Below are 25,499 nucleotides of genomic sequence, written 5' to 3'. Positions count from 1 at the left end.
AAGGGAGCTTAAAGGGACTAAATTTGATCCCAATGAACCATTTCCAAGGGAGATAAACAAACATCGTAAGAGACTGTATCCGGTACAGAGGCAACAAAGGGAGAAGGGTAAGCGTACCTTTCTCATTGTGGACAAACTCTTTTATAGATGGACAGCTATTCCGAGACAGCTCCATAAAACCATGGCTGTACTAAATTCTACAGGGACTTCAGGTTACGAAAAGGAGAAAATATGGGAACTGTAAAAATATCTGAACACTATGAAGTGGATATGAACACACGTACTCAATTACATGTTCACTTACATATACGGACTAATACATACATACACACACCTGATCTCGCTGTCTTTTCTCACTCTCTCTCTTTTCTCTTCTCACTCTCTCTATTGTCGAACTGTTCTATAGTTTAATATGTTTCTTGTTTGTCTTTGTCTACATGTTTATATATGTTTACAACAAGCAAGGGGAAGATATCAGAATAGAGACATTGGGGAATAATAACATATTGTACGGGATACATTTGTATTGTAGTGAAGCCGTCTCTATAGTAATGGAAGGTCTCTTTCATGATCATGTGAAATGTCAGTTGCTCTGGAAATGCTGGGATGTGTGTTTCAATGATGTTAAAGGTAATTATGATGCAACTATGACGGTGATACGATATGGATTACAATTATCATCATTAATATTAAGACTATACGCACTACATGTTACACACATAGACACTCAACCATGCAAATTGGCAGAGTTATTATTTATTTGGACAGCATACATTATAGTCTTACTCTTATACAGACATCGTACACACTCTCACTAAATCACATCCAATATCATACACATCAACCTACTCAGATTTACTACACAGATAATATCTTGTCTCATTTTCTAACATCTGTGGCATTGGCTCACCGGCAAACAGGCAAGGGAATAAAACATATATTGCTACAACCTATTTTTTTAATTCTACATTTCAGACATTTGAAGCTCTTGTTTTGACCGTCATAATACCACTGATGGCAGTAACTTCACAAGCACTAATTATGGTCAATTTAGACTGAGAATATTATCTAGTTATGGTAAGGGCTGAAATAAGTATAGCCAGTTACAACTGTAACGGTTTAGCAGATTATAAAAAAAGATCAGTCTACGTGGCTAAAAGAAAAGGAATATAACATATACGGTTTACAGGAAACTCACTCTACATCCTTAGATGAATTTGTGTGGAAAAAGGAATTGGTTGGTGAAATAATTTTCTGTCATGGACAAAGGAACTCAAACATTTCAATCTGAATGTGCAAATAGTTAAGAATGATTCGCAAGGAAGGTGGATTTTTTTAAATATGAAAGTGGACGAAAAAGAGATTTGGCTCATTAATCGAATTGGTCCAAAGCAAGATGATCCATACTTCTTTGAAAATATTTCTACCAGTTTCTTGAATTTACAGGCAACAAATTATCAAATCATTATGGTAGGAGACTATAACACAGTGTTAAGTACCTCAATGGACCGTAAAGGAAATCACTCTACAAACTATCATCACCGTGCCCTTAAGGAAATCACAAATATTATGGACACATTAGAAATAGTGGATATTTGGAGACTAAAAAACCCCGACCTAGTGAGATATACATGGAGGAGACTTAATCAAGCTTGTCGTCTTGACTACTTTCTTGTCTCTTTCTCTCTTGCATCAAAGGTTAAAGTTTTAATATTAGACAGAATGCGATCGGATCGTCATCAAATTGGCATTCACATAACTCTTATAGATTTTCCACGTGGACGGAGATATTGGAAATTTAATCAAAGTTTACTGGAGGACAACTTATTTTTAACTAAGACAAAATCATTTATATCTGAATTTTTCCAGTATAATATAGGAACAGCAAATCCACTTATTGTTTGGGATACTTTTAAATGTACCTTCAGAGGTTATTCAATTCAATATTCATCAATACTAAAAAAGCAGTTTCTGGCTAAAGAAACAAGACTAAAATGAACTAATAGTACAGGTAGATAGCAATAAAAACGATACTACAGAGATACAAAATAAGTTAGAGGAAAAACAAAAAGAACTTGAGGAACTTATTCAAGAACAATCTAATGTAATCTATTACAAAAATAAAGCAAACTGGATGGAATATGGAGAGAAATGCACCAAATTCTTCCTGAATCTCCAACACAGGAACGCTAACAAAAATAATTAGCAGAAACTAATTAATTAAGACGGAGTCATCTATGATTTCCCGAATGTTATTTTAAGAGGAAGGTAATTATTTTAGGCAGATGTTCTCTCTTCCGTCTCATCCTCTCCCACTGAAGGAAGATTACGGTTAGGAATTCTTTCCAAATAATATAGAAAATTAACAAATGTACAGAAAGTTCAGTGCGAAGGCCAAATTACAGAGGAAGAACTTTTTGAGGCTATTAAATCCTTTCAGTCTAGAAAAATCCCAGTGCTTGATGGCATACCGGTAGAGGTACAGTTAAAGTCGGAAGTTTGCATACACTTTGGTTGGAGTCATTTAAAACTCGTTTTTCAATCACTCCACAAATTTCTTGGTTACAAACTATAGTTTTGGCAAGTGAGTTAGGACATCTACTTTGTGCAAGACACAAGTAATTTTTCCAACAATTGTTTACAGACAGATTATTTCACTTATAATTCACTGTATCACAATTCCAGTGGGTCAGAAGTTTACATACACTAAGTTGACTGTGCCTTTAAACAGCTTGGAAAATTATGTAATGGTTTTAGAAGCTTCTGATAGGCTAATTGACATCATTTGAGGCAGTTGGAGGTGTGCCTGTGGATGTATTTAAAGGTCTACCATCAAACTCAGTGCCTCTTTGCTTGACATCATGGGAAAATCAAAAGAAATCAGCCAAGACCTCAGAAAAAAAATTGTAGACTTCCACAAGTCTGGTTAATCCTTGGGAGCAATTTCCAAATGCCTGAAGGTACTACGTTCATCTGTACAAACAATAGCACGCAAGTATAAACACCATGGGACCACGCAGCCGTCATACCGCTCAGGAAGGAGACGCGTTCTGTCTCCTAGAGATGAACGTACTTTGGTGCAAAAAGAGAAAATCAATCCCAGAACAACAGCGAAGGACCTTGTGAAGATGCTGGAGGAAACTGGTACAAAAGTATCTATATCCACAGTAAAACGAGTCCTATATCGACATAACCTGAAAGGCCGCTCAGCAAGGAAGAAACCGCCATAAAAAAGCCAGACTACGGTTTGCAACTGCACATGGGGACAAAGATCCTCTGGTCTGATGAAACAAAAATAGAACTGTTTGGCCATAATGACCATCGTTATGTTTGGAGGAAAAATGGGGATGCTTGCAAGCCGAAGAACACCATCTCAACCGTGATGGACGGGGGTGGCAGCATCATGTTGTGGGGGTGCTTTGCTGCAGGTGGGACTGGTGCACTTCACAAAATAGATGGCATCATGAGGCAGGACAATTATGTGGATATATTGATGCAACATCTCAAGACATCAGTCAGGAAGTGAAAGCTTGGTTGCAAAGGAGTCTTCCAAATGGACAATGACCCCAAGCATACTTCCAAAGTTGTATCAAAATGGCTTAAGGACAATAAAGTCAAGGTATTGGAGTGGCCATCACAAAACCCTGACCTCAATTCTATAGAAAATTTGTGGGCAAAACTGAAAAAGCGTGTGCGAGCAAGGAGGCCTACACACCTGACTCAGTTACACCAGCTCTGTCAGGAGGAATGGCCAAAATTCACCCAACTTATTGTGGGAAGCTTGTGGAAGGCTACCTGAAATGTTTGACCGAAGTTAAACAATTTAAAGGCAATGCTATCAAATACTAATTGAGTGTATGTAAACTTCTGACCCACTGGGAATGTGATGAAAGAAATAAAAGCTGAAATAAATAATTCTCTCTACTATTATTCTGACATTTCACATTCTTAAAATAAAGTGGTGATCCTAACTGGCATAAGACAGGGAATCTTTACTAGGATTAAATGTCAGCAATTGTGAAAAACTGAGTTTAAATGTATTTGGCTAAGGTGTATGTAAACTTCTGACTTCAACTGTATATCAAGCCTTTTCTGATATACTAAAAGCTCCATTGATAGCTTGTTTTAACTACTCCTATAGAAATGGTAGTCTGTCAGGTACTCATCAGGAAGGTCTGATTTTTCTCTTATTAAAACAAGACACAGATGGCAAATATAAAGATCCAGTCTAAAAAAACTGGAGGCCCCTTACACTTCAGTGATGTGATGCAAAAATACTAGCGAAATGCATAGCACTCAGAATTAAAAGGGTTTTACCAGGTATTGTTCATCCTGATCAGACAGGTTTTTTACATGGACGATACATTGGAGATAATATACGACAACTACTAGAAATAATAGAACATCATGAAACATAAGAAGCCAGGAATGTTATTTTATAGCGGATTTTGAAAAGTCATTTGATAAAGTAAGACTGGATTTGATTTATAAATGCCTGGATTTCTTTTCAATTTCGGTAATTCTCTTATAAAAAGGGTAAAGTAACGTATAGCAACCCCAGGTGTAAAATAGTAAATAGCGGCTGCTTCTCCCAGAGTTTTGAATTGTTAAGAGGAGTTAAGGATGTTTGCTGTCACCATATCTATTAAGATCAGATCCAATAACAACATTAGAGGATTAGAAATCCAAGGCTTAAAAACAAAGGTGTCCATGTATGCCGATGACTCTAGTTTTATATTAAGTCCGCAAGCTAGATCCATGCAATGTCTCATTGAAGATCTAGATGACTTTTCTGGACTCTCTGGACTAAAACCTAATTATGATTAGTGTACAATATTACATATTGGATCATTAAAAAAATGGAACTTTTACATTACCCTGCAGTTTACCTATACAATGGGCTGACAGTGAAGTAGACATACTTGGTATTCATATCACAAAATATATTAATAAGCTCTCCACAATGAATTTCAATAGAAAACAAAAAATAGACAAGATCTTGTAACCATGGAGAGGTAAATACCTGTCTGTTTATGGAAAAATTGCCCTGATTAATTCCTTAGTCATATCTCAGTTTACTCACTTACTTGTGGTGCTGCCTACTCCTGATTTGTTTTTCAAATCATATGAGCAAAAAATATTTTGCTTTATCTGGGACTCTAAACCAGACAAAATAAAGCATGTCTATCTATATAATGAATATGAATTGGGTGGGTTGAGATGGTTAAATATAAAAGCACTAAACCTCTCTAAAAGCTTCACTCATTCAAAAGTTTTACTTGAACCCTACATGGTTCTCCAGTAGATTACTAAGAAACGCTCATCCATTGTTTAAAAATGGCCTTTTTGCCTTTGTGCAGATTGCCGTGTCTCATTTTCTCTCTTTTTCACCAAGCATTGCAGAGCTGGCTACAATTTAAATTTCATCCCCCTGAAAAGATAGAACAAATATTATGGCTGAACTCAAATGTGCTGGTTGATAAAATACCTATATTTATTGAAAAGATGTTTGAGAAGGGTATTTTGTTCTTAACTCTACCATTACAATTTACAATATAATTTATCAGAATTGTACGGGAAGGTCTGCTCAATCCAAGAGTACAACCAATTGATTACAGCATTACCACAAAAATGGAGGCGGCAGGTGGCAGGAGGAGGAGATGGGGAACTGGTCTTTCTGCTCAATATAAAGGATCAAAACTGTCAGAGGAATAAAATAGCATAAATAGGAATGTATAACATTTGAGGACCAGTATGTTGACAACTGTGCCATACAGATTGCAAAATAGTTGGGAAGAGATTTTTGATGTACCGATTCCATGGTACAGGGTGTATGAGTTGATATATAAAACGATGCAAGATTCAAGACTTTGTGTTTTTCAGTTAAAATTATTATATAGAATTCTTGCCATCAACAAAATGTTGAATATTTGGGGCATAAATTCATCAAAGCTCTGCAGATTTTGTTGTGAGGATACAGAATCAATAGACCATTTATTTTGGTATTGCCCTCAGGTAGCCTGTTTCTGGTCTCTGGTTCAGGAATAACTGAAAAGGCATAACATTGATCTAAAATTGACCCTAGAAATAGTACTGTTAGGAGATCTGGAGAGACCGGGTCAATTACTAATATACTAATACTCTTTGTAAAAGTATTTATCTTCAACTTGCAATCTGTGGATTCTATTCGATTAGATACATTTGAAATTGTACGTTAAACATCACAGCATAGTTGGAAGGAAAGCAATTTTTTGTCAATTAAAATAACATCAAATTGAGCATAAAGTCCTTAACTGGCAGCTTCATTAAATAGTACCCGCAAAACACCAATCTCAACGTCAACAGTGAAGAGGAGACACTGGGATGCTGACCTTCTTGGCAGAGTTCCTCTGTCCAGTGTCTGTGTTCTTTTGCCTATCTTAATGTTTTCATTTTATTGGCCAGACTGAGATGTGACTTTTTCTTTGCAACTTTCTTTGACAGAGGAACTCTGCCTAGAAGGCCTGCATCTAGGAGTCTCCTCTTCACTGTTGACGTTGAGACTGGTGTTTTGCGGGTATTATTTAATGATGCTGCCAGTTGAGGACTTGTGAGGTGTCTGTTTCTCAAACTAGACACTCTAATGTACTTGTCTTCTTGCTCAGTTGTGCACCGGGGCCTCCCACTCCTCTTTCTATTCTGGTTAGAGCCAGTTTGCGCTGTTCTGTGAAGGGAGTAGTACACAGCGTTGTTCGAGATCTTCAGTTTCTTGGCAATTTCTCACATAGAATAGCCTTCATTTCTCAGAACAAGAATAGACTGACGAGTTTCAGAAGAAAGTTCTTTGTTTCTAGCCATTTTGAGCCTGTAATCAAACCCACAAATGCTGATGCTCCAGATACTCAACTAGTCTAAAGAAGGACAGTTTTATTGCTTCTTTAATCAGGACAACAGTTTTCAGCTGTGCTAACATAATTGCAAAAGGGTTTTCTAATGATCAATTAACCTTTTAAAATGATAGACTTGGATTAGCTAACACAACGTGCCATTTGAACACAGGAGTGATAGTTGCTGATAATGGGCCTCTGTACGCCTATGTAGATATTCCATAAAAAATCAGCCGTTTCCACCTACAATAGTCATTTACAACATTAACAATGTCTACACTGTATTTCTGATCAATTTGATGTTATTTTAATGGACAAAAAAAACAAGGACATTTCTAAGTGACCCCAAACTTTTAAACGGTAGTGTATGTTGCGTAGAAATCCGAAGAGAGTAGCCAGCAGAGAGAGGTGGGATGGGCTGAGGGTTGGGATGTGGGAGTGGAGTTGACTTTTCTTTTTTCTTGGGGGGCGGGGTGACTGGGTCTCGGATGGTGGAGGGACAACTATGTGGAACTGTGGGGAGATCTTGGAGTGTTTGCGTCCCTGTCTTTTTTGGCCTTGTGGGAGATCTGTTGACATGCCCGTGAGCAGGGCGTTGACCCTGGATGCTTCTGTGGGTCGCTCTGGATGGGAGTCTGTTGGATGACTGGTGTGGTGTAGTTGTTGAGCGGCTTCACTGCAAGTATATTGTATGTTTTGGATATTCAAAAATAAATAAACACTGTTTAAACACTCACTGAACTGCACTTTTTACCCATGTCTTCACCCCCAGGTGGTAAACACTCGTCTGAATGCACTCTGATCCTGACTGAGGGAGACTCAGCCAAGTCCCTGGCTGTCTCCGGGCTCGGCGTCATTGGGCGAGATCGCTATGGTGTCTTCCCACTAAGAGGAAAGATCCTGAATGTACGAGAGGCCACACACAAACAGGTGAGTGTCTAGAGAGCCGTTAGGTTGGTCTGGGAGAGTGTATGGGTGATTACAATCTAAATGATTCAAGTAGCTATCAGACGTACACCACAATAATAAATGATCTTGTAAAGAGATAAATACTGAAGGGATTTACGTCAATTATTTCCCAAATGTGGGGCAATAACCATTCAGATCAACTGAAAAGGAAATTGAGATCAACTGAAGCCAAACTCCACCAGAGCTAGGGTGGCCCACCCTGCCTATGTTATGTTAGGGGAAACACTGACACAATCAATTTTTCTCTTTCCCACCAGATCATGGAGAATGCAGAGATCAACAACATCATCAAGATCGTGGGTCTGCAGTACAAGAAGAGCTACGACGACCCAGAGTCTCTGAGATCCCTACGCTACGGCAAGATCATGATCATGACCGATCAGGTTCTAACACTTAATCAATCCTACCAACGCCTGACGTCTACAATTGACCGATGTCTTGTGATTTTCATCATCAATAATTGTAACAACAATGAGCGTAAAGAGCCTTGTTTTGTTGAAGCTACACTCTAAGGTTACTCTGAAATGGCATGATATTCCCTATATAGTATGGTGTAATGCACCAAAAGTAGTGCACTACATATGGAATAGGGTATCCTTTTGGATGCACCCCTGGGTCATAACAATCCATACTAATAGTTTGTGTTGATGATCTGCTGACAGGATCAGGATGGCTCCCATATCAAGGGTTTGCTCATCAACTTCTTCCATCACAACTGGCCATCCCTGCTCAAACACACCTTCCTGGAGGAGTTCATCACGCCCATCGTTAAGGTAAGACTCACACAGGTAATAGCAGGGGTCCTGGACTATTACACACATTCTATACAGTCAAAGTAAGATTCATATATTGGATCAGCCGGTCCCAATTTTCTCCCTACCACTTCCACCTGGCTTGAAAATGTCAAAGTTTGCAAATCTACTCCGGCTGAAACCTCCATCATAGGACAAGGACTACATGACACAGTCGTGACCGCTGATTTCAGCTTATGGCAACTAACTTTAAACTGTTATAAAACACAAACAATGTTTAGATTGGCTTAAAGCTAGCAAGCATGGTTCTAATGCTGCTTTTAACCCTTTCCTGCAGGTGAACAAGAATAACCAGGAGCATGCTTTCTACAGCATTCCAGAGTTTGACCAATGGAAGAAACAGACAGTCAACTTTAAAACCTGGCATATAAAGTACTACAAAGGTTTGTTCATCACATGTGGATACTCCTCCAAACTAACCATTATTGTTAGAAGCTATTCTGTTTCACACTACTGAGGCAAATCGAGCCAAGCTCTACTGTGCTGGCCTGAATATACGCCCACCATAGTTGCTGGAGCATGCTGGAAAGGACAATGTGGGGAAAAATACCTGAGCCAGCCAGCACAGTTTGGGTTGCCACGGTAAAAATACCTGAGCCAGCCAGCACAGTTTGGGTTGCCACGGTAAGGTGAAAAAATACCTGAGCCAGCCAGCACAGTTTGGGTTGCCACGGTAAAAATACCTGAGCCAGCCAGCACAGTTTGGGTTGCCACGGTAAAAATACCTGAGCCAGCCAGCACAGTTTGGGTTGCCACGGTAAAAATACCTGAGCCAGCCAGCACAGTTTGGGTTGCCACGGTAAAAATACCTGAGCCAGCCAGCACAGTTTGGGTTGCCACGGTAAAAATACCTGAGCCAGCCAGCACAGTTTGGGTTGCCACGGTAAGGTGAAAAAATACCTGAGCCAGCCAGCACAGTTTGGGTTGCCACGGTAAGGTGAAAAAATACCTGAGCCAGCCAGCACAGTTTGGGTTGCCACGGTAAGGTGAAAAAATACCTGAGCCAGCCAGCACAGTTTGGGTTGCCACGGTAAGGTGAAAAAATACCTGAGCCAGCCAGCACAGTTTGGGTTGCCACGGTAAGGTGAAAAAATACCTGAGCCAGCCAGCACAGTTTGGGTTGCCACGGTAAAAATACCTGAGCCAGCCAGCACAGTTTGGGTTGCCACGGTAAAAATACCTGAGCCAGCCAGCACAGTTTGGGTTGCCACGGTAAAAATACCTGAGCCAGCCAGCACAGTTTGGGTTGCCACGGTAAAAATACCTGAGCCAGCCAGCACAGTTTGGGTTGCCACGGTAAAAATACCTGAGCCAGCCAGCACAGTTTGGGTTGCCACGGTAAAAATACCTGAGCCAGCCAGCACAGTTTGGGTTGCCACGGTAAGGTGAAAAATACCTGAGCCAGCCAGCACAGTTTGGGTTGCCACGGTAAGGTGAAAAAATACCTGAGCCAGCCAGCACAGTTTGGGTTGCCACGGTAAGGTGAAAAATACCTGAGCCAGCCAGCACAGTTTGGGTTGCCACGGTAAGGTGAAAAAATACCTGAGCCAGCCAGCACAGTTTGGGTTGCCACGGTAAGGTGAAAAATACCTGAGCCAGCCAGCACAGTTTGGGTTGCCACGGTAAGGTGAAAAATACCTGAGCCAGCCAGCACAGTTTGGGTTGCCACGGTAAAAATACCTGAGCCAGCCAGCACAGTTTGGGTTGCCACGGTAAAAATACCTGAGCCAGCCAGCACAGTTTGGGTTGCCACGGTAAAAATACCTGAGCCAGCCAGCACAGTTTGGGTTGCCACGGTAAAAATACCTGAGCCAGCCAGCACAGTTTGGGTTGCCACGGTAAAAATACCTGAGCCAGCCAGCACAGTTTGGGTTGCCACGGTAAGAAAATACCTGAGCCAGCCAGCACAGTTTGGGTTGCCACGGTAAGGTGAAAAAATACCTGAGCCAGCCAGCACAGTTTGGGTTGCCACGGTAAGGTGAAAAAATACCTGAGCCAGCCAGCACAGTTTGGGTTGCCACGGTAAGGTGAAAAAATACCTGAGCCAGCCAGCACAGTTTGGGTTGCCACGGTAAGGTGAAAAATACCTGAGCCAGCCAGCACAGTTTGGGTTGCCACGGTAAGGTGAAAAAAATACCTGAGCCAGCCAGCACAGTTTGGGTTGCCACGGTAAGGTGAAAAAATACCTGAGCCAGCCAGCACAGTTTGGGTTGCCACGGTAAGGTGAAAAATACCTGAGCCAGCCAGCACAGTTTGGGTTGCCACGGTAAAAATACCTGAGCCAGCCAGCACAGTTTGGGTTGCCACGGTAAAAATACCTGAGCCAGCCAGCACAGTTTGGGTTGCCACGGTAAAAATACCTGAGCCAGCCAGCACAGTTTGGGTTGCCACGGTAAAAATACCTGAGCCAGCCAGCACAGTTTGGGTTGCCACGGTAAAAATACCTGAGCCAGCCAGCACAGTTTGGGTTGCCACGGTAAAAATACCTGAGCCAGCCAGCACAGTTTGGGTTGCCACGGTAAAAATACCTGAGCCAGCCAGCACAGTTTGGGTTGCCACGGTAAAAATACCTGAGCCAGCCAGCACAGTTTGGGTTGCCACGGTAAAAATACCTGAGCCAGCCAGCACAGTTTGGGTTGCCACGGTAAAAATACCTGAGCCAGCCAGCACAGTTTGGGTTGCCACGGTAAAAATACCTGAGCCAGCCAGCACAGTTTGGGTTGCCACGGTAAAAATACCTGAGCCAGCCAGCACAGTTTGGGTTGCCACGGTAAAAATACCTGAGCCAGCCAGCACAGTTTGGGTTGCCACGGTAAGGTGAAAAAATACCTGAGCCAGCCAGCACAGTTTGGGTTGCCACGGTAAGGTGAAAAAATACCTGAGCCAGCCAGCACAGTTTGGGTTGCCACGGTAAGGTGAAAAAATACCTGAGCCAGCCAGCACAGTTTGGGTTGCCACGGTAAGGTGAAAAAATACCTGAGCCAGCCAGCACAGTTTGGGTTGCCACGGTAAGGTGAAAAAATACCTGAGCCAGCCAGCACAGTTTGGGTTGCCACGGTAAGGTGAAAAAATACCTGAGCCAGCCAGCACAGTTTGGGTTGCCACGGTAAGGTGAAAAATACCTGAGCCAGCCAGCACAGTTTGGGTTGCCACGGTGTAAAAAAATACCTGAGCCAGCCAGCACAGTTTGGGTTGCCACGGTAAAAATACCTGAGCCAGCCAGCACAGTTTGGGTTGCCACGGTAAAAATACCTGAGCCAGCCAGCACAGTTTGGGTTGCCACGGTAAAAATACCTGAGCCAGCCAGCACAGTTTGGGTTGCCACGGTAAAAATACCTGAGCCAGCCAGCACAGTTTGGGTTGCCACGGTAAAAATACCTGAGCCAGCCAGCACAGTTTGGGTTGCCACGGTAAAAATACCTGAGCCAGCCAGCACAGTTTGGGTTGCCACGGTAAAAATACCTGAGCCAGCCAGCACAGTTTGGGTTGCCACGGTAAAAATACCTGAGCCAGCCAGCACAGTTTGGGTTGCCACGGTAAAAATACCTGAGCCAGCCAGCACAGTTTGGGTTGCCACGGTAAAAATACCTGAGCCAGCCAGCACAGTTTGGGTTGCCACGGTAAGGTGAAAAAATACCTGAGCCAGCCAGCACAGTTTGGGTTGCCACGGTAAGGTGAAAAAATACCTGAGCCAGCCAGCACAGTTTGGGTTGCCACGGTAAGGTGAAAAGGGTTTAAGTGTTTGATTGATTGTTTGTGTTCCAGGTTTGGGTACCAGCACAAGCAAGGAGGCCAAGGAGTACTTTGCAGACATGGAGAAACATCGGATCATGTTTAGATACGCCGGGACAGAGGACGATGCTGCCATCACACTGGTGGGTTTAACATGTTTACCACTCTCTCCTTTTCCCTGTCATGGTCTTCTGAACACTGTTTCAGTAAATGTACAGAACAAATGTCTAGAAAAGTTAGAAAATCAATTCTGAAATGGCTAAAACATTTTAGAAAATATATTCCTCAAGCTAGGATTGCTGTGCACACACTTAGTGCTTTCTTCAAACCTTCTATCAACTCACACCTGAGACGTTGTTTTGACTTTGTGATTTGTCAGTGCTCTGCTTGAGAGATCCTTGCCAAATGGAGAGAGGACTGACAGTGATTTCGTTTGACTGACACTAACAGTGATCTATCCATTGCTGTCTGTCTCTAGGCGTTCAGTAAGAAGAAGACTGACGACAGGAAGGAGTGGCTCACTAACTTCATGGAGGACAGGAGACAGAGGAGGATGCACGGCCTGCCAGAGGTGAGTGGGACTGACTGTGTGACCGACTGGGTTCAAATCCGGGTCTCCTGCATGCCAGAAGACTGTTAGCCCGCTTAGCTTAATAAACAAAAGATTTATCCACTTTTTTATGTTATATTGTATTTGTGCATCTCTGAGTGATGTTCTATCAATTCCCGGTGTCATTTCATGTTTTCGTGTGTATCTGAGATAGTCACCATTCAAGTAGGCAGAAATACAGCCAGTATAACAAGTTTTGCATACCTCCTATTGCGTAAGTCTTCAGGTCCCTGCAACGGTTACTCATCACACAAGTGTGCTTCACTGAAACATCTAGGTTCTATCTGCACTGTGAGAGACTGTCCAGATCATTCACATCAGTGCAGATTAAGGAAAGGAGACAAGGAGAGGAATCAACAGACTATTGAGATGCACCCAGTGAGAGACATTTTGATATTGGAGTTTGATTAAAGGAAGAGGATGTAGACTGTTTAGATGTTTGTGTTTTCATACAGGGATCTCTCCACCATGGGAGTTACTTGGACCATGATGTATCACAGCTTGTTTAGAGTCTTTAGCTGGCTCAGATTCACAAGCCTCTGAGGATTTGTGTACAGTCCATGTTACCCAGATATCCTAAGCATTGAAATGGAAATATTTCCTGAAAATCCTCTACTGTCTATCACTGATGTAAAGTAGAAGCTGCTTTCCCCATGTGGATCCCATCAGAGCCAGGTCCAACACCGGTGACATCATTAGAGCGTTGCTTCAATTCTGTTCATTTCTGGCTCATCCTACAGCAATACCTGCACGGAACACAGTTTTGTAAATGACTCTGTTTCCTGTCGGTCGCTGATGCAAAGTAGACACCGCTCTCCCTTGTGGCGCTGATAAGACCATAACAACATCATAGCCCTGATTCAAGTCACTTTACGTTTCATCCTTTTATTGTCCCCATGCAGCAATACCTGTACGGCACGCAGGCGAAACACCTCTCCTACAATGACTTCATCAACAAAGAACTCATCCTCTTCTCCAACTCCGACAACGAGAGATCCATCCCATCCTTGGTGGATGGTACGTATGCATCTCCTGGACTCTGTCTTAGTAGCTTTTGTTGTTGTGTTTGTTGTCAAATGGCTTTGAAGTTTAATAAGGGAACTGAGAAGCCTGGAAACTTGTTTTGAACAGAGTTCTTCACTGTCCTCTTGAATCATTGTTTGTGTGTGAAGTGGTCCCCTATTGATGACGTGTATCTTTTGTTTATTTGAATCCCCATTAGCTGTTTGTTGCAACACCTACTCCTCATGCGGTCCACTTGTGATCCCCTTTTGAAGAGATGTGTGTGTGTGTGGTGTGGTCCCCTTTTGAAGAGATGTGTGTGTGTGTGGTGTGGTCCCCTTTTGAAGAGATGTGTGTGTGTGGTGTGGTCCCCTTTTGAAGAGATGTGTGTGTGTGTGTGTGGTGTGGTCCCCTTTTGAAGAGATGTGTGTTTGTCCCCTTTTGAAGAGATGTGTGTGTGTGGTGTGGTCCCCTTTTGAAGTGTGTGTGGTGTGGTCCCCTTTTGAAGAGATGTGTGTGTGTGGTGTGGTCCCTTTTGAAGAGATGTGTGTATGTGGTGTGGTCCCTTTTGATGATCGTGTGTATGTGTGCAGGTCTGAAGCCAGGCCAGAGGAAAGTGCTGTTCACCTGTATGAAGAGGAATGATAAGAGGGAGGTGAAGGTGGCTCAGCTGGCTGGTTCAGTAGCAGAGATGTCTGCCTACCATCACGGAGAGGTCCGTAAACTTACTGAGCTATAGGAAATATACTTACTGAGCTATAGGAAATATACTTACTGAGCTATAGGAAATATACTTACTGAGCTATAGGAAATATACTTACTGGAAATACACTTACTGACCTAAAGGAAATACAGTGATGGAAAAAGTACCCAATTGTCATACTTGAGTAAAAAGTAAAGATACCTTAATAGAAAATGACTCAAGTAAAAGTGAAAATCACCCAGTAAAATACAACTTGAGTAAAAGTCTAAAAGTATTTGGTTTGAAATATACTTAAGTATCAAAAGTAAATGTAATTGCTAAAATATACTTAAGTATCAAAAGTAAAATTTTAAGTATAAATCATTTCAAATTCCTTATATTAAGCAAACCAGGCAGCACCATTCTCTTGTTTTTAATTTATTTACGGACAGCCAGAGGAACACTCCAACACTCAGACATGAATAATTGGAGGCAGATGGGATGACCAGGGATTTTCTCTTGATAATTGTGTGAATTGGACCCTTTTCCTCTCCTGCTAAAAATTCGAAATGTAACGAGTACTTATAGGTGTCAGGGAAAATGTATGGAGTAAATGATGTTCTTTAGGAATGTAGTGAAGTAAAAGTTGTCAAAAAATATGAATATTAAAGTAAAGTACAGATACCCCAAAAAACGACTTAAGTAGTACTTTACACCACTGATGAAATATACTTAGAGAGCTATCTTCCACTTTAAATCAATACAGTCTGAAGAGACTTTGTGTTTTCCACAACAACACTGTTTTGACATGTGTGCCTCTGTATGTGTGTGATCAGCAATCCCTGTTGATGACGATTGTGAACTTGGCCCAGAACTTTGTGGGCAGCAACAACGTGAACATCCTGCAGCCGCTGGGTCAGTTTGGTACCCGCATCAACGGTGGCAAGGATGCTGCCAGCCCCCGTTACATCTTCACCATGCTAAGGTAAAGCCTCCGAGGGTCAAAACACATTTGTGCAAGCTATTTGATTGGTCTACTTGTTGTATGATTTGTATGGGCCATTGTGCCGTCCTGAAGTGTAGTCATACCTGCTTGATTTAAAAAAAGGTTAATGATACATTTCATGTAAACTTTGTTTATACATCACCTTTCATAAAACACATTAAAACTCAAAATGCTTTCAAAATGTATTTATTATGAAGTGATGTCACTTCCTTAGTCCCCTGGCCAAGATGTTGTTCCCAGCGGTGGACTCCAGCCTGCTGAAGTTCCTGTTTGATGACAACCAGAAGGTGGAGCCAGAGTGGTACATCCCCATCCTTCCTTTGGTGCTGGTGAACGGGGCCGAGGGCATCGGGACGGGCTGGGCCTGCAAGATCCCCAACTACGACCACAGAGAGATAGTCAACAACCTGTATCGCATGCTCAACATGCAGGACCCTCTGCCCATGGTGAACATTTCCAACTTTCAAACGTATTTCATTACATAAGATCAACTTTATTGTCCCAGGGGGGAAATTTGTTTTGGACACACAAGCAGTGCAATTGTCCATTTGGTTTTAGGGTTTTATTGCTTAATAAAGCATATCAACTCCGATTTTAATATTTTTGTAGATTGATACCATTATACATTAAAACCTTTAGCTAAATCAATTGTCATTTGGGATTTTAAAACATTTTTGTTAGAAGTGGATAAACCACCAACTTTCTGTGTCTGCTGTTGGTCAGTTATAATCAAGATTTGTGTTAATCATGTTCTAAGTAATCATGTTCTAAGTAAGTCATCTATCATAATGACTGAGTATTCCTACCTCTCTCCTCTCCCAGCTGCCCAGCTATAAGAACTTCAGAGGAGTCATCCATGAGTTGGGTCAGAACCAGTACATGGTCAGTGGAGAGATCTCTGTCCTGGACAAGAACACCATTGAGATCACTGAGCTGCCCGTTCGCACCTGGACACAGGTACACTATTGCTAAGGACAGGATATATCACACCTGTCCAGCACTTCTGGTCATCTAGCTGCTTTGACGGAATGAATGAAGGAGATGTTGAACCTTTGTTTCTATGCTGTGATGTTGTGTTTGTTAGTTCTTGTAATGGACTCTGTTTTCTCTCTGTCTCTCTCCTCCCTCCCTCCAGGCCTACAAAGAGTCGGTACTAGAGCCCATGCTCCAGGGGACAGAGAAGACTCCAGCTCTGATTAATGACTATAAGGAGTACCACACAGACCAAACCGTCAAGTTTGTGGTCCGTATGTCAGAGGAGAAGCTGGCCCAGGCAGAGGCTGCTGGACTACACAAAGTCTTCAAGCTACAGTCCAGCCTCACCTGCAACTCCATGGTTAGTACCCCTCCTCAAGTCTGGGTTCTATTCACTAGGCACCAAACAGAAGAAAGCGGACTGAAACGGGGAGAAACTACCTGAGATTGTTCAATAATAAACGCCTGGGTTTCATTATCCGTAGCAAAACGGTTTGCCCTAATGAATACGACCCTGTATTTGAGTTGAACTTATAGCTGTATTGACTCCCACTGTTTATTCATTATACACACCTCTGGATGAAGTGCTCTGTTTTGTGTATATACAGGAATCACATCTGTCCGGATGACGGGATTCTTTGGAATGAGTCTATCATCTAAAAGGGAACCATTTTGAGGTGTTTTGTGGTTTGTCAGCTGTTTTGGAAAGGAGAACTATCTAAAGTAGTTGTTCTCCCCTCAGGTATTGTTTGACCACATGGGCTGTCTGAAGAGGTATGACTCGGTCCAGGACATTCTCAAGGAGTTCTTTGAGCTGCGGTTGCACTACTACAAGCTGAGGAAGGATTGGCTAGTGGGGAGCCTGGGGGCGGAGGCTTCCAAACTGTCCAATCAGGCACGATTTGTACTGGAGAAGATCGAAGGAAAGATCACAATCGGTGAGAATTTTACCTGCATGTCTCTCCCCCTGTCTCTCCCCCTGTCTCTCCCCCTGCCTCTCCCTCTCTCCCCCTCCCACTGTCTCTCCCCCTCCCACTGTCTCTCCCCCTCCCACTCCCCGTCTCTCCCCCTGCCTCTCCCCGTCTCTCCCCCTGCCTCTGTCTCTCCCCCTGCCTCTCCCCCTGCCTCTGTCTCTCCCCCTGCCTCTCCCCCTGTCTCTCCCTCAATATTTATTTCAATTGGCAATTTGGTACTAGAGTACTGCTATATTAATGTTGTTTGTCTATAGAGAACAAGTCTAAGAGGGATCTGATCAGGATGCTGGTGCAGAAAGGCTTTGAGTCGGACCCCGTGGCGGCATGGACCAAAGCACAGGAAAAGGTACTGTTAGCATCCTGCCACTGTCCACCACTCAGCCCTGTGACTGGCTGAGACCGCTTGACGCGTCAACACCCTGTATTCTGATTGGACATCTTCCTGGTCTCTCCCTATAGGCTCTGGAGGAGGACGATCGTGACGGTAATGACAGTGACGGCTCTGTGGACTCTGGGTCGTTGTCGGGACCAAACTTCAACTACATCCTCAACATGCCTCTGTGGTGCCTGTCCAAGGAGAAGGTGGACGAGCTACTCCGACAGAGAGACATCAAGGTACTGACTCAGAGAGGAAGGGTGTAGACACCTGACTGTCAAAGACTTGCAATTCAATTCAATAGATCTTTATCGTCCCCAAAGGGCTATTCATTTGCAGCAACATTACACAAGTAGTCAAGGGCTGAGTGTCTCTTTTAACGGTTGTGTGTGTTTTGTTCTTGGAGCATAGTGTGTGAATATCAGTAGTTTTTTAAGATCGCAGAGGGAAATGAACCCACGCGCTCTGTGTTACTAGCACCATGTCTTTTATCAACGGAGTGTGTGTTGTTCAACAGAAAGGAGAGTTGAATGAGCTGCAGAGGAAGTCTCCTGAGGACCTGTGGAAGGAGGACCTGGCGGTCTTCATTGAAGAACTGGATGTGAGTGGTACCAGCGCTACGTGCAGCAGAGTCACTCATCTGAGTCACTGCTTAAGAAGGGACTACTGTCATTTCTACCTACTTGTGCGAGACTGCTTTTGTTGGGGAGAAGTCGGGTAATCTCAAGGTTTCCTTCTCCAGTCTTTACTGACGGCAGATCTATTCGTAAATGTTTGGCTTTTATCTCCTTTCACTATAAACCGTCACCTCAATACAAGTGACTTTGACCATTTACAAAAAGTGACTGAGGTGTATTCTCTCCCTGTGCGTGTGACAGAAAATCGAGGCCCAGGAGCAGGCAGACATGAGTGCAGGTAAAGGTACCAAGCTGGTGAAGGGCAAGGTGGGCAAGCCCAAGGTGAAGAAACTCCACCTGGAGGAAACGTTACCCTCGCCGTTCGGCCGCAGGGTCGTACCCACCATCACACAGGCCATGAAGACTGACGCCTCCAAGAAGATGACCAAGAAGAAGAAGGTAAAACAGTTATTATTTAAGATGAATCCTCTCTATGCTTCATTATTAAAGGTCCAGTCTGTAATGTTTCCAGACAATTCCAATCATTGAAGTTGATGATTTATACCCATTGATTCTACAACAATATCACTTATCAGTGTCGTATGAGCTTAGTTCAACTGTATACCTCTGTCATAGCTCAGCATTGTTTGCATTGGTCTCTGTGTGTTTTCAGGCATTAGACATGATGTGTGTGTGTGTGTGTGTGTGTGTGTGTGTGTGTGTGTGTGTGTGTGTGTGTGTGTGTGTGTGTGTGTGTGTGTGTGTGTGTGTTGGCCTCTCAGGGTGATGCGGACCTGGTGATGAAGCTGGAGTTTGATGATGAGATGGGAGTGCTGGGGTCAGATGGGGGAACAGGGGAGAACTCCTCCTCGAATACACCAGCCCCAACCAAGCCCAAGGCCCCCCGGATCAAACAGGAGAAGAAGGAGTCAGGTCAGCAGATGTTCCATTCTCCTTTCATGTGTCTGTCATCTTATTGGGGTTTAGTCATGAATTGGGGGAGAAGGGGAGACGGATGAGAGGGATAGACAGGATTGTATCCCCTCCTCTTGGGGCAATTCGTAGTTGGGAGTCAGAAGTGTTACCACTAGAGGAAACTTTGGCACTCATTTCTTTTAATCACACTTCATGGCTATTAAATAAAAGACCTGAAATCTGAATGAATAAATGTTCTCTATATCAGGTACTCCCAGAGCCAGGAAACCCCCCACACCCAAAGGATCGTCTGGTAAGAAGGTGAAGAGGCGTAACCCCTGGTCGGAGGATGAGTCCAAATCAGAGAGCGACCTGGAGGACAGTGAACCTGTAGTCATTCCCCGAGACACCAAGTCACAACGGGCCTCAGGTAACCACTTACCTACTGGGTTGTGTTCATTAGGACACACCATTAAAACAGTGCTTTTTGTTGGATATGTTCAGACAGTAGCTTCCTTTTTCACTCTGTTTTGGGGTGTTTTCTTTGTGTTCACTGTCCTGTTAGAACTAGGGACAGCCATTTTTCCTGATCACAGCAGTTAATAGTAGTTAACTGGGCCCTAATCTCGGTTAACCCAGAACTAAAGTCTTGCATAATTGGTCCGCTGCTCGATTTAAGTTCTGGGTCTATACCTGTTAAGGGAATAGCTGAAGAGATGCTAGAACGAGGAACAGAACCGGAACGAGTAGCTCTCTCTCTCACTTTGCAAGTTATGGGCCGAATGTCACCTCCCCTTCTGAAATTGGAAAGATGCCAGTAATGAAACCAGTAACCAGTAATGAAACCAGTAACCAGTAATGAAACCAGTAACCAGTAATGAAACCAGTAACCAGTAATGAAACCAGTAATGAAACCAGTAACCAGTAATGAAACCAGTAATGAAACCAGTAACCAGTAATGAAACCAGTAACCAGTAACGAAACCAGTAATGAAACCAGTAACCAGTAATGAAACCAGTAACCAGTAATGAAACCAGTAACCAGTAATGAAACCAGTAACCAGTAATGAAACCAGTAATGAAACCAGTAACCAGTAATGAAACCAGTAATGAAACCAGTAACCAGTAATGAAACCAGTAATGAAACCAGTAACCAGTAATGAAACCAGTAATGAAACCAGTAACCAGTAATGAAACCAGTAACCAGTAATGAAACCAGTAACCAGTAATGAAACCAGTAACCAGTAATGAAACCAGTAATGAAACCAGTAACCAGTAATGAAACCAGTAACCAGTAATGAAACCAGTAATGAAACCAGTAACCAGTAATGAAACCAGTAATGAAACCAGTAACCAGTAATGAAACCAGTAACCAGTAATGAAACCAGTAACCAGTAATGAAACCAGTAACCAGTAATGAAAAGCCCACACACAGAAACTACTGCTGCTCGTCCCATTCCTTCACGACAGATTGTACTGTACCAGTTATGTTTACGTAGATCTGTCTACGAGAGATTAACTGGGCCTAGAGTTTTTCCTGGTTCAGTCACGTAGTCGATTGGTTGGTTTTTCTTCAACTGTTTTAACCAATCTTATCATGTTATTAATTGCATATTCTTTGTGATTGGTCCTTGAGGCCATTTTGAAATGTTTAAAAGCCTCATTCTTATTTCTGTAAAAACCCGAAACGCGGTGGTTCTACTTTTTGCAATAAAGACGCTTTTTTATTTAATTCCATTTGTCCTCCAGGTGTTGATGGATATCCTCTCTGCACCAGTTCGCTCCTCAATTCATGCTCCTTGGTTAGAAAGCAATGTAACGGCAGGGATCCTTTCCCTTTGCAGGTCACGTGGTCAGAAAACTCTCTGGCCTTGCTAATTCTAACATAATAGTTTTGTCTCATTGTCATTCTACACACTATGCTGTCTGTCACTCGGGGTGACTATAACTTGAAACTCCATCAGCTCTTTGAAAGTCTGGTTCTCCCTGGCTTGATGAGCCTGAAGTCTGACACAATCCATATGCAATAGGAGAGGTTATGCTACGATTCTCAGCTCTCAAAACACTGATTTGACTCACACTATGAACTCTGTAGCTTTTCCTTATCACTAGTAGTGGGCTATTAGCACATGCTGCCTTTCAGAAATCATTACAAATCAATCAAACTACAACAAGTGATTCAAAACACACCCACATTTATAATGAACTTTGTCTGTTCCTCAGCGGCCAAGCCCAAGTACACATTTGACTTCAGTGAGGAAGAGGATGGAGGAGAGGAAGAGGATGATGATGATGATGCTGCGTCCTTGCCAGCCCAGCCCTGCAAAGACGACTTCACTGCCTCCTCCGAAACTAAAGACCGATACAACGACCACAGCAATGATGATGAAGATATCTTCCCCCCGCCCAAACAAACCACCACCACCGTCTCACCAGCGAAGAAGAAGGAACCAGAGAGTATATTCTCCTCCTCCAAATCAGCCGGTTCCTCTGAAAAGAGCAATGACACTGGTGAGTTCACACAGCAATGTACTTTCCTTAGTAAAAGGTTAGATGTATATTTCTTGTTTTTATTTCCAGTCTTGTGTGTTTGTCTATGAAAAAGGATTTTGTCTGTACATATGCTCCTAGTCCCTGCGTTCATCTGAGGGTTAATGTCAGTTACTCTTCTCTTCCAGACGATCTGAAGTTGGACAGTGACGAGGAAGAAAAGGCCTTCTCATACTCCAGCAGCTCTGCCTTCGACAAACCTGTCCCAGCTAAGAAAGGTAACACACAGAGCCAAATATGTATCTACAGCCTGGCCACATTAAACAGACGTACATTTGTGTACCTTCATTAAGTACTTCTTACGTTTCAAATTAAATAATGGTCTGCTTACTTAAGACAGAACAATAGGGAGGTTGGTCAGGGAGGCTGGGTGGGCGAATACCGCGATCGAGAGGTTGCGTGTTCGAGTCGCGTCAGAGATAACTAGCATTTTAGCTAACCTTTCCCCTGACCTTTTTCCTAACCTTAACCTAATTCTCATGACATTCTAGGCAAAATTCTCCTTTCCTTTGACATTATGACACAACAAGCAGCCTGGTCTCAGAGCAAGACGTATAATACTATATGTCCTCCAACACGTATGATACTATACATCCTCCAATTCGTATGATGTTGTATGACCGCTATTACATTACAATTTCTGACTTTGGTAACACCCGCATCTGCCGCTAGAGGGAACACTAATGCAAATCTCAAATCAAATCACGTTTTATTGGTCACATACACGTGATTAGCAGATGTTATTGCGGGTGTAGCAAAATGCTTGTGCTTCAAACTCCGACAGTGCAGTAATATCTAACAAGTAATATCTAACAATTTCACAACATATACCCAATACACACAAATCTAAGTAGGAATGAATTAAGACTATATACATATGGACGAGGGATGTCAGAGCGGAACGGACAGAGATATAGTATAGAATACAGTATATACATATGAGATGAGTAATGCCAGTAATCCCTCCTACAAATCTCACTACCAAGGGGGGTTAAAAAGATACTGATAATGTTGCTGCTGCTGAATAAAGTGCACTATATGGGGAATAGGGTGCCTTTTTAGACACAGACATGGTGTCTTGCTGAGATCCTCATTATTATTGATTATTACCCACAGCAGTGAAGAAGCCTTCGGATGCAGCTCCCAAACCCAGGAAAGCACCAGTACCCAAAGAGCCACCAAAACAGAAGTTGGACACGTCCGTTTGGGACTCCGACTCAGATACCGGCTCCAAGAAGCCTGCGACACCACTCAAAGGTACAGGCTTACCTCACAATGACCAGTGGAGAGTCAGTAAGCTTACATTCTATTTCTCTATGAATATAAAAGATTGACAAGTGTAAACTGGCTATAAAAGGGTATGAACCGAGTGTAACCTGGATGTGTTTTCCATACCTGTGTAGGTAAAGGCGGAGGGAGGAAGAGGAAGCAGTCTGAATCTGAAGAGGATGATTTCAGTCCCAAGAAGACTCCTGGGAAAACACCCAAAGCCCCTACCAGCAGGGTAAGAGAGTGTGTGTGTGTGTGTCATTGAATCATATAGGATATAAGAAGATACTAAAAAACGAAGACTTCCATACAACAAGATACTTAGTCTTCTCGTCTTCTCCCTGTGTAGAAACCGTCAAAGAAAGCAGCCGTGACCCCACCCCCCATGTCAGATGATGATGATGTAGACTCCAACCGTTTCAGCCAATCCGGCACGGCATCCCGAGACCGACTGTGCAGAAGCAGGACCAAGAAGGAAGTGAAGTACTTTGCTGAGTCAGCGTCAGGGTCAGACGACTATCAGTACGACATGTTCGACTAGACCATGGAATCCCTCCCACACAGGCTCTGTTCCAATGCTTCCTCCCTCCCTTGAAGTAATCACAGATCTTCATTGGTTGGACTAGGGAAAGTAATTGGTTGGTAGCCCATGCTGTCACCTTGATGAAATCAGGAAGGATGGGTTTTTAAACAATTTGAACAGCCATTTGCACACACACCGCTTTAGTAATTTTAACGTGCATCCTTCCTTCACTTTCTAGAAGAGATCATCTGAGAGGTGGGATAGGTGTAGGCAGTGGTTGTATAAATATCCAGTCATGTTTAAATATCATGTGATTATTTCAACGTAGGAAGGAAGAATTTAGTTTTGAAGTATTCAACCAGGACCAGACACACACTGGTTGAAATACCCCTGTGCTGTGTCCCACAGACTTTTGTACATCCCCCCCCCTTTAATTTTAATGGTGACGTTTAATGCTTTCTACTGTGTAGGTGTTTTACACTTTTTATTATACATACAAAACAATTGTTTTTTTTAATTATTATTATTACCATGGAAATGTTCTGTATTTGTCCTAAGCAGCTTTTAGAAGTTAGGAACGCTGTGCTTCAGCACATTTTAACTGTTTAAAAAGTAAAAAAGAGACTATGTACCTTTTTGAACATGAACTTGGAAGTAAACAATGAAATGTAAATTATTCTCTGGCTGTTGGGTTTTCTGTAAGATTTTCTTAATTGACTTCACTCTATTTCCTGCAGAGCAGAACTGTAGGAACACGATTCGCACGCACGTACATACGTAGTTAGAGCGTTGCACTAGTAACCAAAAGGTTGCAAGTTCGAATCCCCGAGCTGACAAGGTACAAATCTGTTCCTAGGCCGTCATTGAAAATAAGAATTTGTTCCAGTAAATCTAAATATTCGGGTTATAACACGTCCACACGTTATGTATTTTAAAATAAATATATTTTTATTACAGGGCATTTCATGGTAAAGTTAAACAGTATATGAACATATAAAGCATTGTTAATATACAAACAGACAATATTGAAAACAAGATAGAAGCTCACCGTAAAGCTCCTTATGAGGACTTCCTACTTTCTCTTCCCACCAAGCCAGCAGGAGGTTCTGGGTAAATGTATAATCACCATGACAACTCCCTGCTGCCCCGCCCACCCTCCAGTAAGACAAAGTTAAGAAAACTCAACCATAATTTGATCATGTCTCTTGATAATAACGCTAACTATACAACACTGCATATGATGACAATGAGGTTTTCTGAAACCGATGGGGAGAAAAAGGCAATCATATACATTATTTGTAAATGTTAAACTTTTGAACATTGACACTTTTTGAACAGGCATAACAACAAAGTTGCTTTCGAAGGTACATTTTTTATGAGGTTCACAGTCATGCTTCTACTGGATAGTTGGATAATGGGCTGCCATCAGTAGGGCACAGCGGTGGAATGTTCAGATAGAAATACGTCGCATAGAACAGACACCACGGACTTGTAGAGTATGGAATCGTCAAGCCAGATCTATTCAGTGTATTTCTATCTGCAATGTTCAGTATGTTGCCCCCTTCCGGAACACGCATTGATCTTATTCCATTATTGACAACCAAATTTCTGTCAGTTGATTG

General features: G+C 42.5%; 1 protein-coding gene across 2 annotated transcripts in view; it reads left to right on the top strand.

Annotated features, from left to right (window-relative positions):
- The window catches only part of LOC106570304 (DNA topoisomerase 2-beta), a 48,479-nt gene extending 23,926 nt beyond the window's left edge, over positions 1 to 24,553 (top strand). For both annotated transcript variants that reach the window (XM_014142479.2, XM_014142478.2), the window contains exons 12-35: positions 7,639 to 7,796; positions 8,093 to 8,218; positions 8,498 to 8,608; positions 8,925 to 9,030; positions 12,413 to 12,522; positions 12,858 to 12,950; positions 13,892 to 14,006; positions 14,585 to 14,706; positions 15,510 to 15,658; positions 15,894 to 16,125; positions 16,502 to 16,636; positions 16,815 to 17,015; positions 17,397 to 17,592; positions 17,883 to 17,974; positions 18,088 to 18,243; positions 18,522 to 18,605; positions 18,883 to 19,080; positions 19,404 to 19,554; positions 19,805 to 19,966; positions 21,759 to 22,046; positions 22,214 to 22,303; positions 23,202 to 23,342; positions 23,489 to 23,589; positions 23,704 to 24,553. In XM_014142479.2, coding sequence (XP_013997954.1) covers positions 7,639 to 7,796; positions 8,093 to 8,218; positions 8,498 to 8,608; positions 8,925 to 9,030; positions 12,413 to 12,522; positions 12,858 to 12,950; positions 13,892 to 14,006; positions 14,585 to 14,706; positions 15,510 to 15,658; positions 15,894 to 16,125; positions 16,502 to 16,636; positions 16,815 to 17,015; positions 17,397 to 17,592; positions 17,883 to 17,974; positions 18,088 to 18,243; positions 18,522 to 18,605; positions 18,883 to 19,080; positions 19,404 to 19,554; positions 19,805 to 19,966; positions 21,759 to 22,046; positions 22,214 to 22,303; positions 23,202 to 23,342; positions 23,489 to 23,589; positions 23,704 to 23,895 — 3,509 coding nt within the window. In that variant the 3' untranslated portion in view covers positions 23,896 to 24,553. The remainder of the gene's footprint in view (positions 1 to 7,638; positions 7,797 to 8,092; positions 8,219 to 8,497; positions 8,609 to 8,924; positions 9,031 to 12,412; positions 12,523 to 12,857; positions 12,951 to 13,891; positions 14,007 to 14,584; positions 14,707 to 15,509; positions 15,659 to 15,893; positions 16,126 to 16,501; positions 16,637 to 16,814; positions 17,016 to 17,396; positions 17,593 to 17,882; positions 17,975 to 18,087; positions 18,244 to 18,521; positions 18,606 to 18,882; positions 19,081 to 19,403; positions 19,555 to 19,804; positions 19,967 to 21,758; positions 22,047 to 22,213; positions 22,304 to 23,201; positions 23,343 to 23,488; positions 23,590 to 23,703) is intronic.
- Positions 24,554 to 25,499: the final 946 nt, after the last annotated feature.

Source organism: Salmo salar, chromosome ssa14 (genome assembly GCF_905237065.1).
Source record: "Salmo salar chromosome ssa14, Ssal_v3.1, whole genome shotgun sequence".
Classification (NCBI taxonomy): domain Eukaryota; kingdom Metazoa; phylum Chordata; class Actinopteri; order Salmoniformes; family Salmonidae; genus Salmo; species Salmo salar.
Note: the sequence above shows the minus strand (reverse complement) of the source record. Positions and strands in the feature narration are given on the sequence as shown.